The sequence below is a fragment of the Mesoplodon bidens genome (genome assembly GCF_964165515.1).
Source record: "Mesoplodon bidens genome assembly, chromosome: 18".
In the NCBI taxonomy this organism is placed as follows: domain Eukaryota; kingdom Metazoa; phylum Chordata; class Mammalia; order Artiodactyla; family Ziphiidae; genus Mesoplodon; species Mesoplodon bidens.
The window spans coordinates 15,533,764-15,550,543 of NC_138175.1; the positions used below are offsets into that span (position 1 = coordinate 15,533,764).

At 43.2% G+C, this 16,780-nt stretch overlaps 1 protein-coding gene across 1 annotated transcript in view; it reads right to left on the reverse strand.

The window, feature by feature from the left end:
* Positions 1-16,780, reverse strand: part of PKD1L3 (polycystin 1 like 3, transient receptor potential channel interacting) — a 67,927-nt gene that overhangs the window by 26,092 nt on the left and 25,055 nt on the right. Inside the window, 13 exon segments of the mRNA XM_081215999.1 lie at positions 62-194; positions 197-244; positions 717-725; positions 727-918; positions 1,286-1,324; positions 1,328-1,414; positions 1,418-1,484; positions 5,520-5,648; positions 5,650-5,658; positions 10,908-11,086; positions 11,370-11,471; positions 13,643-13,821; positions 13,824-13,872. Coding sequence (XP_081072125.1) covers positions 62-194; positions 197-244; positions 717-725; positions 727-918; positions 1,286-1,324; positions 1,328-1,414; positions 1,418-1,484; positions 5,520-5,648; positions 5,650-5,658; positions 10,908-11,086; positions 11,370-11,471; positions 13,643-13,821; positions 13,824-13,872 — 1,222 coding nt within the window.

Genomic DNA, 16,780 nt, shown 5'->3' on the forward strand with positions numbered 1-16,780 from the left:
TACAAAGTAAGAGAGTGGGAGGCAGATAAAAGATTAGATACGGAAACTGACTGAACTTTACCATTTGCCCAGTAGGGTCCTGCCGGCTGGTGACGGCCTTCACCCTCTAAGTAAGAACAGACGAGGCTGGATAAAAGCGTCACCAGCTGGTTAATGTTGTAAGAAAGAACTCCATGAAGACTGTTCACGCTCAGAGTAGGTATGTATTTCTTCTGAGCAGGAATCCCACAGTTTCCTTTAATTTCTGAATGTAGAACCAAGATGAGAAAAGTTAGTTTTACATTAAACCCAGGACTGGTAGCAATTACAGATGGTAAGAAGGCTGTTTCTCTACTTGGAGGGGCATATGCTTAGTGTAAAGAACCTCAGTTTTTCACTCTCTCTCTCCTTTTTCAGAAAGAAGTCACCTCACAGTAGCTTCAGAACTAGTTTTATAAGAGAATCTAGGATGAAAGAAGAGACCGTTTGATCAAACGTCCAAAACTAAAACACCTCCAGAGTAGTACATTCTACACTCACATCAGTGCTCACATCACTGCATAATGAAGAGAAAAAAAACAGAGGCACAGGGATGACTCGGGGGACAGGAATTAGAGAAAAACTATTAAGTTTAACAGGACCTCAGGAGCCTTGCAGGAGGTCCTTTCTACTGACCTTTTCCACTACATGGGGGAGGGAGCATGACGTTTACCTGTAAAATTTGATTCCAAGCTTACCTCAACTATCTCTGTGAGAGAGAGAGAGAGGCTCAAAAGAAGCATCTGAGAGGCAGGAGGCCTGGATGGGAGGAAAGAGAGGTAGAGGTTCCTGTGGTTGAATCAACGGGAAAAGCCGCCCAATCCCAAGACTGACGGGGAAAAGGATGATAGCAGTTTGGATGCTGACGAGCAGTTCTGACCAGATCACAGCAAATGGGCCCATGAAAGCAAACCATGACATACGACCCTCATCCTCAACAATTAAAATCATCCCCAAGGCATTCCTCTCCCAGGTTTAAGTATTTATTTAGCAATTGAACTATGATTATCTAAGGATAGCAAGTTATCATGGCAGTAAAGATCCTGATCATTTGTTAATAAATGAGATCTGTGGGAAAATGTGTGCTCTAATGTTAGAAGAAATGATTAGTCTCCTTTAAGAGTAGAATTAAATGAGTATTCTAATGTGAGGGCAGCAGAGGAAAAATGAAGGCACATACTGATTCTGTTTCTAACTTTGGAAGGAAGGAGAGTGGAGTAGTCAAAGGACTACGTGCCACAAACAGCACACATCAGGGCTCACCCACAGCTTGCTCATGTCTCTTGGTGGTGGTGCCGTTCATCTTCTAGAACATGACATAGGTGACCATGTTGCAGAGAAGGAGGGTCATGCAGCAGGTGAGCTGCTGGACTCTTGTAAACTGGGTCCAGGGATGTCAAGTTGTGACTGAGAGCCACAGACAATCCTGGGTGAAATCTTCTACAGTCATGGAGGAGAACAGGTGTTTAACAAGATAAATTAGAACAGGATAAGGCATGAGATTTCATTCTGAAAGTGCCCTAGTCTAGAATGCGGTTTGCCTGGCAGCAAGCTGCACAGCAACAACTCGGCCACTGTTCAACACCTCCGTGAAGAAGCTTTCAGATGACTTGATGATACGATTTTTTTGTTATTTTGGGGTAAAAGGTTTTTGAAGATAAGGGTAATTTGACTGCATGAGATTTTAAACCCAAAACTCGTTTTAGCTTTATCAGAGTTTCGATGAATCTTTTACTCTTAGAAAGTTTGCATTAAGCGTCCACTCAAGATAGTTGGGTAAATTCATACTTGGAGCACCTTCTCTACTCCAAAAGGAACTATAAATATGATATAAAAAGAAAGAACCCAAAACATTGGCTGGGCTTAAAAACAAAATAAAAGTCTCTGAGAAAGAGGACTGGAATGAGAAACAAGATGGTAGGTGGGGAAGAAGCCACAGGATTCTGTGCTCCAGGTCTGGAAGAAGGCATACACAGGTCAAAGTTTGATTTCCATAGAGTAACTGGAACTGAAAGTGATTCATGGAGTGGGGAAAGGGAGAGTAAAGCCAACTTCACTGCCTGAAGCCAGGGTTGAGGCTGGAGCTCATGGAAGAATTCTGCAGAAAAACTGCCACAGGGCTACACATTTATAAGTAGGGAGGTGGGTGAGAGTGGACAGCCCCAGGACCAGGAATTGAGCCAACAGATCCACTGGCTCATGACAAGACGTGCAACAGATCTGGTTTCATTAATTTCACGGAGGAATAGGAGCTCCAAAATGGTATAATATAATAAGACCTAGCTCTAGATTAGTGATGTGAAGGGTTGGATGAAAACTTCAAAAAAGTACTAGTCAGGGATGTGTGGAGAAAAAGAGAGAGGTTGAGATTTAAAAATGAAACCAACCTACAACCCCAAATTCCTAAACACATGAAGAAATCTAATGCTAAGAAAGGCAGCCAACACAATCAGTAATTCAGTCCAGAAGAAATTAATTTCATGGGACAGTCTGACAAAGACTAAGTATTTCAGGTTGCTCAAAGATACAAGTAAAGGAATAATGTTCACTTTAAAATAATAAAAAATTATGAAAAACAGAAATAAATTAGAACTCTTGAAACTGAAAAATATGGTCCTCAAAACAAAAAAATTAGGAGAAAGGGACCTGGATAAAGAGAAAATTAGTGAACTGAAATGTAGTATGAAAGAATTCACCCAGAACACATCACAGAGAGACAAAAAAGATATGCACGCAAGAGCGGCTTAAAAACGTGGAGGATAGTTTGAGAGGCTCCAGCATAGAGTAAAGCAATGTCAGAGGAGCAATATTTTCAGAAGTGACATCTGAGAATTTCTGCGAATTTAAGACATGATTCTGTATATCAACACTACATTTTATGTTATGTGTATTTTACCACAACAAAAAAAAATTTAAGTACATTCTGAGTACTAAATAGTATGAACAGTGAATCTACATTGAAAAGAATTATGGTAAAATTTGGAACATCAAGGATAAAGAGAAAATATTAAAAAGAGAAAAGACAACATACTTTAGAAGAATGACAGCTAGACTGACATAACAGAGGCAGTGTTGGAAGGCAATTCTCCATGAATGCTTCCCATTTAGGCATTAATAAAAACTGTGTCCTGGACTATCTTTTCAAGTATCTTTGTATAAGCAGACAGCCCTGAAAACAGACAGTCAGGAACTCTTTTTGGAGCCAACTTATTTGCATTTCCAGACTGTAAAGATAGAGACATCCTACTCCCCAGAGACATTCTAGGGTAACAAAGATAGAAATGCCCTCTTCTCAGCCCTTGAGAGATTTCCCTACATTCCAGGCTAATGAAGAAAATGTCTCATTCTACAGGGAAGGATAGGCAGGTTTTCTGGCAGCTGGTATATCAGATCAGAGTCTCCTAATCTTGAGGTTCCTCTTTTGTGATGCACCTCCATTGCATGTGCAGCTAACACCTGGCTCTCATTACATCACCCTGTCGAATCCGGGAACTGACACAAAATATTGCTCTGGTTGCTACTACTGCTATAAGTAGTAAATTGTCTAAATCCATTTGGGTCAGTGGAAACGGTGGAGTAAAGACCTCTGAAAATTCCTCCATAAAAGCAATGATAAAACTTCTCTTAAAAAGCCAGAATCAAAATTTTCAGAACTCAGGTAAATAACCAAAGGTTTGTGTTAACCTGGGAGTGTTTACTCAAGAAAAATGGCTGAATATTAGTAAGAACAGTGAATTTTGTGGCTTTTTTTTTTTTTTTTTTTTTTTGTGGTACACGGGCCTCTCACTGTTGTGGCCTCCCTGTTGCAGAGCACAGGCTCCGGAAGCGCAGGCTCAGCGGCCATGGCTCACGGGCCCAGCCGCTCCGCGGCATGTGGGATCTTCCCGGACTGGGGCATGAACCCGTGTCCCCTGCATCGGCAGGCGGACTCTCAACCACTGCGCCACCAGGGAAGCCCTGTGGCATTTTAAATTGCCCTATTTTCCCAGCTCCCTTTCTCTAGCTCCATGGTAACCTTGAAAACCAACAGCCTTCCATCACAGTGAAATCCAGCAGCCTGGCAGTCACTAGAGGGAGGAGAATGGGGTTGGAGCTCCTTAAAAGCCTCCTTTCCCAGAGAACTGTCATTATTTGATTTGTCTGATAGTTCCTTGGAAAACTCCACTTGCAAGGCTGTCCTTATCTGATTTGACTGGAGGCTCATCCAGTGAAAAATGCTTTTTCCCTGAGGGCACTGTCAAAAGTATTCAGAGGCGATTGTTCACAGCTGCCTGATATGGTAGGCAAACAATAGGCTAACCAAAAAGCTTAAATGGAAAAGCTGGAAAATGAGAAGTCCACAGGAGTTTTGAAAAGCTCTGACACAGTCCTGGGAACCTAGAAGGCCACATGCATGCCCAGGGCTGTATGCATGCTCAGGAAATACCTGAGAAGGCCCTACGCTTTTACCCCTGGATGACCCGGAAGCTCTCAGCAAGCAGGAAGTGAAGGCTGAAGCAGAGCTGTCAGTTGCCTTGCGGAGTGCTAGAGGCATTGGCACAACATGCATGCAAACCCCTCGGCAACGACTGGGAGGCTCACTGGTTCAGGCAGTTAAAGAAGCCTCTGTCTTAGTTATTAGCTGACCACTAAGCTAACTGAGCAGAAACTTCAGTTTTCACACATGACAAAGAACACAGATGTTACAGAATTAGTTAGACACTACACAACAACAAACACTAAGAACAACAAATACTGGGGGAGAGGAAGGAAATCTGATCTTCAGAGTTGCCACATTCTATTATTTAAAATGTCCAGTTTTCAACAGAAGATCACAAGACATGAAAAGAAACAAGAAAGTATCTCTCTCTCTCTCACACACCCCCCCAACCCAAGTCAACAGATTACTGCTGAGGAAGCCAAGACACGGGGTTTACTAGATAAAGATTTCAAATCAGCTATTTTAAATATCTTCAAAGAACTATAAAGGAAATCGTATCAAGGAACTAAAGGAAAGTAAATGAGAATGCTAAACAGAGAGTATTAATGAAGATACAGAAATTATTTTTTAAAAGAACCAAATAGAGGGCTTCCCTGGTGGCGCAGTGGTTGAGAGTCTCCCTGCCAATGCAGGGGACACGGGTTCGTGCCCCGGTCCGGAAGGATCCCACATGCCGCGGAGTGGCTGGGCCTGTGAGCCATGGCCGCTGGGCCTGCGCGTCCTGCGCTCCGCAATGGGAGAGGCCACAACAGTGAGAGGCCTGCATACCACAAAAAAAAAAAGAACCAAATAGAAAGTCTGCAGCTGGAAAAATAAAAAGACTGCAGCTGAAAAATACAATAAGTGAAATGAAAAATTCACTAGAGGCCCAGCAGCAGATGTGAGCAGGCAGGAGAAAGAATCAGCAAACATGAAGATAGATCAATTGAAATTATCTTATCTGAGGAACAGAAAGAAAAGGAGTGAAGAAAATGAACAGAGCCTCAGAGACATGTAGCGCACCATAATTTCTCAAGAGTACCTAAAGGAAAAGAGCTCCTTCTTTGAGACCGGTATGAAGATCCAGTCACGCTCACAGTCTCCAAGGTCCATGGCCAGCCAACAATTGCACAGGAAATGCCATTTCCTTTTACCTGCCATGTCAGTGACAATTTACATACCTATAGTAAAATAAAGACAATCATGTTAGGAAGGTGGGCACGAATCAGTTGCTGTAATAAGAAGTAATCTTAGGGAAACAACCTAAATGTCCACTGATGGCTGAATGGATAAAGAAAATGTGGTATATGTACAAATGGAATATCATTCAGCCATAAAAAAGAATGATATTTCGCCATTTGTGACAACGTGAATAGAGGGCATTAAGCTAAGTGAAATAAGTCAGAGAAAGACAAATAAATACTGTATGATCTCACTTATATGTAGAATGTAAAAACAAAGCAAAACACAAACGAAAAACCAAAACCAGGGACATCCCTGGTGGTCCAGTGGGTAAGATGCAGGGGGCCCAGGTTCAATTCCCGGTTGGGGAACTAGATCCCATGTGCCGCAACTAAGAAGTCTGCATACTGCAACTAAGAACCGGTGCAGCCAAAACTAAATAAATAAACAAAACACCAGAGTTCATCAAATAGGCTTAAAGAAAAAAAAAAAAAAAAAACCAGAACCGAGCTCATAGATACAGAGAACAGATTAGTGGTTGCCAGAGGTGGGGGGGTGGAGGGCTGGGTGAACCAGGGGAAGGGAGTCAAAAGGTACAAACTTCCAGTTATAAAATTATCAAGTCATGGGGATGTAATGTACAGCATGGTGACTATAGTTAATAATATTGTGTTGCATATTTGAAAGTTGCTACAAGAGTAGATCTTAAGAGCTTTCAGCACAAGAAAAACAAAATTTTGTTAAGTATGTATGGTGACAGTTGTTAACTAGACTTATAGTGGTGGTCATTTCACAATATATACAAACATCGAATTATTATGTTGTAGACCTGAAACTAATATAAAGTTGTATGTCAATTATACTGCAACAAAAATTAATTTAAAAAAGAAGTAATTTTTCACTGACAGTGAGTGTCCAAGTAAATGGATTCTGTTTCATCATGGGGCAAGAACTAAAGAAAGAAACCAGAGCTGATCCCATTTTTTCCTTCCCAACCTCTAAGGGAGTTCATGTACCAAACACCAGAATGCAGACTTCCATAACCTAGGAATAGTTCAGGGTGTGTTTGTATTCCTTAAGTTTTCTTGTTCCACATGTGACGACAGTGCCCTGCCATCTCTGTAAGCATCCTATCTGCCTCTATCTTTAATTACCAGGGTCTGAGGGGGTGTCTTTGGGAGGTGAGGTGGGGAGTGGTCTTTAATGTTTACATTAATGACTTGTCCTATTTGGGGCTGTGGCTTCGTCTTGGCTTCAGAGCCACAGGCCCTGAAATTGCATCCTCTTTCCAACCACAGAGTTTTACCATGTGTCTACCTTCTCCCCTAATTTCAACCATCAACAAACTTGACCTCGGGGACCCCTAATTGTTCAGCCTGTTTGATTTCATCTGTACCTAGTCAGCTAATCTCCTCTTTTACTGTAAGGATGCTACTTCCCCAAGAGTCTATATGAAACCATTCAAATCTCTCTGGTCAAAAGTCTTGCTTAATTTTAGTTGGAAATTATTTTCTGTGCAAGGAGTACAGATTGCTTTAAAGCTAAAATATTTCTGGGAATCTCTTACTGAGGCAGTTTATAAAATCACAGGTGACTAAGTTGCATTTGATTTAAACTTAGCTACTGCTGGATGGCGGAGTAGAAGGATGTGCGCTCACTCTCTTGCGAGAGCACAGGAATCACAACTAACTGCTGAACAATCATCGACAGGAAGACACTGGAACTCACCAAAAAACATACCCCACATCCAAAGACAAAGGAGAAGCCACAGTGAGACGGTAGGAGGGGCGCAATCATGATAAAATCAAATCCCATAACTGCTGGGTGGGTGGCTCACAAACTGGAGAACACTTATACTACAGGAGCGCACCCGCTGGAGGGAAGGTTCTGAGCCTCACGTCAGGCTTCCCCACCTGGGGGTCTGCCAACAGGAGGAGGAATTCCTAGAGTATCAGACTCTGAAGCCTAGTGGGATTTGATTGCAGGACTTTGACAGGTCTGGGGGAAACAGAGACTCCACTCTTGGAGGGCACACACAAAGTAGTCTGTGCATAGGGACCGAGGGGAAGAAGCAGTGACCCCAGAGGAGACTGAACCAGACCTACCTGCTAGTGCTGGAGGGCCTCCTGCAGAGGCGGAGGGTGGCTGTGTCTCACCGTGACGACGAGGACACTGGCAGCAGAAGTTCTGGGAAGTACTCCTTGGCGTGAGCCTTCCCAGAGTCCGCCATTAGCCCCACCAAAGAGCCCAGATAGGGTCCAGTGTTGGGTCGCCTCAGGCCAAACAACCAACAGGGAGGGAACCCAGCCCCACCCATCAGCAGACAAGTGGATTAAAGTTTTACTGAGCTCTGCCCACCAGAGCAACAGCCAGCTCTACCCACCACCAGTCCCTCCCATCAGGAAACTTGCACAAGCCTCCTAGATAGCCTCATCCACCAGAGGGCAGACAGCAGAAGCAAGAAGAACTACAATCCTGAAGCCTGTGGAAGGAAAACCACATTCACAGAAAGATAAATTTAGCTACTATTAAAGCTTTCATTTAAGAGCAAAGTATAAAAAAGGAGAAAATACTCATTTTCTGATTGGTGAGAAACTAGTCATGGGTTTTTTGTGCTTTTACTCTCTTAGTCTTTCATACAGAAGAGAAACAGAGACTCTAATGTGTGTTAGAAAAATCTAGTTAATGCATTCAGTATGACTAGTAGAAAGATATAGAAAGCATTGTCATTTCCTAAGAAAAAATGCTGGCCATCTGTTTTTTATTGGGGGTGGGTAGTTCTTTTGCTTTTCTGTGTTTTCCAAGTTTTTTGCATTCAAACAGCTATTACTTTTGCAATTAAAGAAAGAAAAATGTTGACTAAAGAAAGTTTTCAAAAGAGCCTTAATAACAAGCTGATATGAAGCTCTAGAAGTGAACAGGTAACTCTGATAATTTAATTGTAACAAATATTTATTGTTACAATATTGACTAATTATCAATTGTAACAAATATTTATTGAGTCCTACTATAATTTTGGCACTGTATGAGCTTTTGAGAATACAAATGTGAATAAGACAGCATCTCTATCCCTAGGAGCATAAAGTCATTATGAGTTAAAAAAATATTATAATTAAAGACCACATATAAAATTAGAATTGATATAAACCAGTGATAAGAGTAAGAAAAGTGGAAAATATTATATAGGTGTGAATTCCTTTAAGTGTTTCCTCTAAGAGAAATAGCTTTATTTTAAAAAAAAACAAAGGTTTATATCTTCATGTTACATGCATATCATGGGTTAATTGGCAGTGGGAGGGGTTTTTGATGGTGTGGTTCTGCTCATTGCAGTTACTTAGGGACTCAGAATGACAAAGCAACCATGTGGCACCTGTTTACAACTCTCTTGACAGAATTATATGGCACCACCCACAAGAAATAGGTACTTAAATTTAAAAATGTACTTCCAATAATTATAAAATAATACAAATTTATTGTTAAAAACTTTTGGAAATACCTAAAAGTACCCTGAAGAAAAACTTAAAAATTCATAATCCTACTACCCAGCAATAACTATTGGTAATAATTTAGTGTATATAGCGCTAGACTTATACATATACTTTAAAAAAAGATCAACTTTGTTGTGGTATAATTTACATATGATAAAGGGCACCCCTTTAAAATGCACAAAATTCTATGCATTTTGACAAATGTATACACTTGTGTACTAAGCACCACCACCATCACCCTGAAAAGTTCCCTCGTGCCTTTTCCAGTCAGCCCCCCTCAGGCTCACCCTTGGCTTCAGGTGACCACTGATCTGCTTTCTGTCTCTATAATTTGCTTTTTTTAGAATTTCATATATGTGGAATTGTACAGTATGTCTCCTTCTGTGTCTGGCTTCTTTTGCTCAGCATGATGTTTTTTGAGATGCATCCACATTGCTGTGTGTCTCAGCAGATTGCTCTTTTTTGTCGTGAGTAGTATTCCATTGAATGAACATACTAACATTTGTTTATTCATTCACCTGATGGACATTTGTGTTGTTTCCAGTTTGGGGCCATTATTCATAAAGCTGCTATGAACATATGTGTCAGAGTGGACATATGTTTTCATTTACCTTGGGTAAATAACTAGGAGTGGAATTTCTGGGTCACATGGTCAATGTATGTTTAACCTTACAAGAAACTGCCAAACTGTCCTCCACCACAGCTGTACCATTTTACATCCCACCAGCGGTGTGTGAGAGCTCTAACTGCTCCCCACCCTCACCAAATCCTGGTTTTGTTAGACTTTTTAATTTCAGTCATTCTGGTGGGTGTTTAGTGCTATCACTGTGGTTTTAATTTGCATTTCCTGATGACTAATGATGCTGAGTATCTTTCAAGTGCTTATTATACATTATTTACCTTTATAAATGAAAGTGGAGTGATAGTGCAACAAACTGCTTTGTAGATACCTGAACAGAATGGAAGCAGCAAGCAAATTATCAGGTTATCCTGGCCTAGTGGTTGGTGTATCTAGCCTAGCAGGGAAGGACTTCTTTTGCTATCAATTTTAGGCAAGCAGCATCCTCTTTTCAGGTGGCCAATATTCAGCAACTGACTTGTTTGAATACCGCCTGAGATCTTTGACTCCATTCCCTTCTTTTTTCCTAATCCCAACAAGCCAATAATCCTCAACCTTAATTAATTTTCATCATCTATTCAATAGTTTCTCCACCCACCTCTCCTAATTCTTAGAGTGCCGCTGAAGGAAGATGCAGAATCATCTGGATCTAGCACCGGGCAGGTGCACGCACTCATCACTGACCGCTTCTCTCTCTAGCTCTGTAGGCACATCTCACACTGTAATTCCGTTCCTTCCCCTCTCCTTAAACTCTTCATTTTGACCCAAAGTATAGTCAGTATATAGTCATTTACTAAATTTACTCTTTGAAGATAGTTTTCATATTTAGAGATACTTTCAATTTATGGTACTTTCAGGCACTATTTCATTGTTATTATTTGCTGCTCACCATCATGACAACATTTAATGGAAAAAAAATCTATCATTCTACCACCTGTAAAACATTGTGTTGTTAATTTTCCATATTTCCTTCCAGGGTTTCTTCTGTGTAGACAGCTCTGAAACTAAAATCTAACAGTCAGTTGTTACTATTTGGCCCAAAGCATTATAGTTATTTATCGTAAAGCCATGCAGGTCTTTCCCCAGAATGCTAAAGATCCACAGAGAAGAAGCAACGTGCCAGCCGGATACGGGTACTTACCGAGAAGGGCTGACGGCAGAACTGTCATGCCAGAGCTGCAGGCTGTGTAATGCCCGCAGAGAAGACGCAGTGCCCAGGAGGAAGCCATCCAGTCCCCCTCGTTCAGAGACTGCTTTCCGGGAATCACAAAGATGGTGGGGCTCGCTCTGCCCCTCTGATCCATACAGGGTGACAACCACCTAGAACGTGACAACGGAGGATACAGTTTAGGACGTTATAACGTGATCCTTCTGGTTTATCTCTAAGGAGAAAGATGAGGACAGAGAACACTGCAAGTAAACGAAGTCTTGGGGTCTGAGACAAGCATAAGGAGCTCTTCAGGTGTACAGTCTAGAACCAGGAAAGATCACTGCCTGGGATCCTTGTAAAGGACAACTGGACACAGGGATATTACCAAGTCAGACTGGACCTCACGTGGCAGAAGACACCAGGTAACAAATGAGGAACATGTAGTTCACTAACGTTAGCTGTTGTAGCAGCCCTTCTTCGATAGCCCGTGGAGACCTCAATAAGGTAGTGGAACTGAGAGCTGGGGCCATTCTCAGCCAGGACAGTGACCCTCACCTGCAGGAAAAAGCAGAACCAAGAAAACTAGCAAATCTTCACTTAGTACAGATCCCTGCATCCTCCAGTTAGAAAGAGGAGGATGCACTGCGGCAGCTTAGGCAGCTCTGTGGAAAGAGAGGGTGAGGTGTGGGGAGAAGATGTACAGATAAGCAGACCTAAGGTAAGTGACAAAAGGGGGGAATAAGGGCTGACACTCCAGGGTTTATGTCTGTAAAATGAAATATTCATGGAATCAACTGATCGGGTCTTGGAGCTCTAAATATCTCCACCTCCCACCCGCCCAGAAAGGGTTATCAGATAACATACAGGACACGCAGTTAACTGTGAATTTCAGACAAATGATGAATAATTTGGGGTCATACTTATAATACTAAAAATGCATTCACTATTTATTGGAAATCCAAATTTAACTGTTGTATTTTCATTTACTAAAAATGGTAATTCTAGACCAACAGCCATAAAGAAATGGATACTTTGTGTATTCTAGAATTTCCACATGTAGGAAAATATAAGAATAAGAAAGATATAGAACACAAATTAGAAAGAAGCTGTCATCAATGGATTTTTTTTGTTTCAAAATAAAGATTCTGGGCTTCCCTGGTGGTGCAGTGGTTAAGAATCTGCCTGCCAATGCAGGGGACATGGGTTCGAGCCATGATTCTGGAGATCCCACATGCTGCGGAGCAACTAAGCCTGTTCGCCACAACTACTGAGCCTGCACTCTAGAGCCCGCGTGCCACGACTACTGAAGCCCACGTGCCACGACTACTGAAACCCGCGTGCCACAACTACTGAGCCCGCGCGCCTAGAGCCCGTGCTCCGCCACGAGAGAAGCCACCACAATGAGAAGTCCTCACACCACCATGAAGAGTAGCCCCCACTCGCCGCAACTAGAGGAAGCCTGCGCGCAGCAACGAGGACCCAACGCAGCCAAAAATAAATAAGTTAAAAAAAATAATAAATAATATATATATAGGCTTCCTATATATTGCCATTACATTAAATTATAACTTGACCTACACATAATTTTCATATCCAATGTATTAAGTGAGATAAACTTGCATTTGATTATAGTTAAGTTCTCTGGGTGTTTTCTTTTGGCTTATTCTCAACCTAAATGAATCATATGAGGGTTCAACCTTGGCTAAAAGAAAAAATAATGGAGATAAAGAGTTAAGTCCCTGGGCCTTGAGCCAGAAGATATGAAGAGAAATTTAAGAGAAGCCTCACTTGAATTCTTACACTACCAAGCACCATGCTTCCTGCCTCTTTTTTTTAAAATTAATTTAATTTATTTATTTTTTGCTGCATTGGGTCTTCGTTGCTGCGCGTGGGCGGGCTTCTCTTGAGTTGCGGTGAGCAGGGGCTACTCTTCGTTGCGGTGCGCGGGCTTCTCATTGTGGTGGCTTCCCTTGTTGCAGAGCACAGGCTCTAGGCACACGGGCTGCAGTAGTTGTGGCTCACGGGCTCTACAGCGCAGGCTCAGTAGTTGTGGCGCATGGGCTTAGTTGCTCTGTGGCATGTGGGATCTTCCCGGACCAGGGATCGAACCCATGTTCCCTGCATTGGCAGGCGGGTTCTTAACCACTGCGCCACCAGGGAAGTCTCTACCTGCCTTTTTTTTTTTTTTTTTTTTTTTGCGGTACACGGGCCTCTCACTGTTGTGGCCTCTCCCGTTGCGGAGCACAGGCTCCGGACGCGCAGGCTCAGCGGCCATGGCTCATGGGCCCAGCCGCTTCCGCAGCTTGTGGGATCTTCCTGGACCGGGGCACGAACCCGTGTCCCCTGAATCGGCAGGCGGACTCTCAACCACTGTGCCACCAGGGAAGCCCCCACCTGCCTCTTTTTTTTTTTTTTTTTTTTTTTTTCTTTTTGCAGTATGCGGGCCTCTCACTGTTGTGGCCTCTCCCGTTGCGGAGCACAGGCTCCGGACGCGCAGGCCCAGCGGCCATGGCTCACGGGCCCAGCCGCTCCGCGGCATATGGGATCCTCCCAGACCGGGGCACGAACCCGTATCCCCTGCATCCGCAGGCGGACTCTCAACCACTGCGCCACCAGGGAGGCCCTCCCACCTGCCTCTTTTGATGAAGAGTTTTTGTTTCTTTTTTCATCTTGTTCCACATACTTAAGACATTGTGGCAAAGCTTTTGGAATCAAAGTCTCATCACCTTCTGCATATCTGCTTGGTCCTTTCTCCAAGTCCACACAAATATGAGCATATAGACTCCAATAAGGCTGGCCAGCAGGGACACCCCGACGGTGTTGCTGGTCACGCGAAGGAACAGCTCAGCTCTGTCTTCCACGTTCACTGTCCGAGGCACAATGAAGAAACTGCCGCCAAAGTAGTCAGGTGGTTACATAGACACTGTGTCCTCAAAAGTGGGCTCTGTGGCCCAACCTGGCCCAACAGTCAAGACATTGATTCTAACTGGCGTGCTAAGGAAGGGACACATGTAAAACAAACACAGCCATTTAGATTTGGGAAACAAGGTCTGATCGCTTATTCTCTGCTGGTGTAAACTGGGACAACTGATGGGCACAGCAGCTCGGCAACATCTAGTAAAACTGAAGAAGCAAAACTCCTTGAATCCTGTGATTCCAGTTCTGAATGTATATCCTGGGGGAATTTTGCACATGTGCACAAGGAAATGTGAAAAAGGATGTCTCTGTCAACACTGTTTACAACTAGGAGAAATCAGAACAGCCTGTGTGTCCAGTAACAGCAGAACATACAAACAAATAAGTAAGCAGAGGCAAACTAATGTACTGCTGGATTTCCCTGGTGGCACAGTGGCTAAGAATCCGCTTGCCAATGCAGGGGACACGGGTTAGATCCCTGGTCAGGGAAGATGCCACATGCCGTGGAGCAACTAAGCCCGCGCACCACATCTACTGAGCCTGTGCTCTAGAGCCCGCGAGCCACAACTACTGCACCCGTATGCCACAACTACTGAAGCCCAGGTGCCTAGAGCCCATGCTCCGCAAAAAGAGAAGCTACCGCAATGAGAAGCCCTTGCACCGCAACGAAGAGTAACCCCTGCTCGCCGCAACTAGAGAAAGCCCACGTGCAGCAATGAAGACCCAACGCAGCCAAATATAAAATAAATAAAATAATTTAAAAAACCCACAACTGATGGACTGCTATACAGCAGTTAAAAATGAGTGAATTGAAGCTGGATTCATCAACTTGGATGAATGATGAACGAACAAAGCAAGTTAAAAAAGGATATAATAGGGACTTGCCTGGTGGTCCAGTGGTTAAAACTCTGTGCTTCCACTGCTGGGGGCACGGGTTCGATCCCTGGTCAGGGAACTAAGATCCTGCATGCCATGAGGCACAGCCAAAAAATAAATAAATAAACTTAAAAAGAAAAAAAAGAATAGTATTGTACCATTTACACAAAGACCCAAAGTGTGCAAACCACCATTCATGAATCCAGTTTGTCAGCCTCCCTCACTGGAAAGTAAGCTCATGAGGACATTCTTGTTCAACACTAGTTCCTATATGTGGGTCTGGAATGTATTAGATCTCAATAAATATCTGTTGAAAGAATGAACACATAGGACTTCCCTGGTGGTGCAGTGGTTAAGAATCTGCTTGCCAGTGCAGGGGACATAGGTTTGAGCCCTGGTCCAGGAAGATCCCACATGCTGTGGAGCAACTAAGCCTGTTTGCCACAACTACTGAGCCTGCGCTCTAGAGCCTGCAAGCCACAACTACTGAGCCTGCGTGCAACAACTACTGAAGCCCGCATGCCTAGAACCAGTGCTATGCAGCGAGAACCTACCGCAATAAGAGGCCCGTGCACCGCAATGAAGATTAGCCCCCGCTTGCCGCAACCAGAGAAAGCCCGCGTGCAGCAACGAAGACCCAATGCAGTCAAATAAATAAATACATCAAAAAAAAAAGATTGATCCTTTAAAAAAAAAAAAAGAATGAACACATATACCAAATTCCAGACAGGGGTGACCCTTTGGTAAGAGCGAGGAGATGAGGTTGGAAAGGGATAGACCCAGGTCTTCCATTATCCCAGTGTTTTTTTAAATTTTAAAATACTTGAACTAAATACAGCAAAATACAAACTTTGTGATAAAGCTGAGTAGTGTCTTTAATTTTTTAACCATATTATTCCCTATAACTTTTCATATATTGTAACATTCCTTTATAAAAAATATCTTTTAAAATGTCACTAAGCAAATGAATGGAAGGTACCAATTCCACACCTGATTTTGTAGATGAAAAGTCAAAAATGCTGTCAGGATAACTGACTTCCTTCCACAGAACATGGTTAAGTTCTGGTTGCCCAGTCCACTTTTGGCCGTTGGAGGAATTCTCATCGTGCACTCTGAGCTCTGATACTTTCATGGAGTCCAAATAACAAAGGCTTCAAGGAGGCAGGAAATGTCCTGATGCCTTTTGCACTCAGTGGCCACTGCTGGGAGAGAAGAAAATCTCCCCCACCTCACTACTCCGTGGGGCTTCCCTGCCGAGCAGCACTGGACACTTGTCAGAAGGCAGACTCTTCGGCCCGCCCCAACTTACTGCCACAGACTCTGCATTTTAACAAGCTCCCAGTCTGAGGGGTTGCATGAATGGTGCGGAAGCCTTCCAGGGAATCCTCTTTCCTTCTGTTCTCAATCTGGATAACACTCTCTCACATTTTTTTTAAAAATTTTATTTATTTATTTATTTATTTTTATTTTTGGCTATGTTTGGTCTTCATTGCTGCGCACGGGCTTTCTCTAGTTGCGGTGAGCAGGGGCTACTCTTTGTTGTGGTGCGCAGGCTTCTCATTGCGGTGGCTTCTTTTGTTGCGGAGCACGGGCTCTAGGCATGCAGGCTTCAGTAGTTGTGGCTCGCAGGCTCTAGAGCGCAGGCGTAGTAGTTGTGGTGCACAGGCTTAGCTGCTCCGTGGCATGTGGGATCTTCCCCTGCCAGGGATCAAACCCGTGTCCCCTGCATTGGGAGGTGGATTCTTAACCACTGCGCCACCAGGGAAGCCCTATCAGACCTTTTAGGAAGAGCTGCCTCAGGATTTCCAGACGCTTACAGCACATTCTTTGGGCACATGAAACCAGACAGGATCTCACAGGATCACTAGTGTGAAAATGTATAGCGCCCTTTTAAAGTGGTCAGACACCTGGAACAAGGCAGTAACTGCAGAAGTGACAGTCTGTCCCCACCTGGCTTAGAATGTACAGGAATCTGTCAGCTTATTTTTAAGTACACACGTTCTCTTTTTTTTTTTTTTGGAGTGAATGGAGCAAGCTCCTATTCCAACTCCCTGCTCCAAAAATCCAGTTGC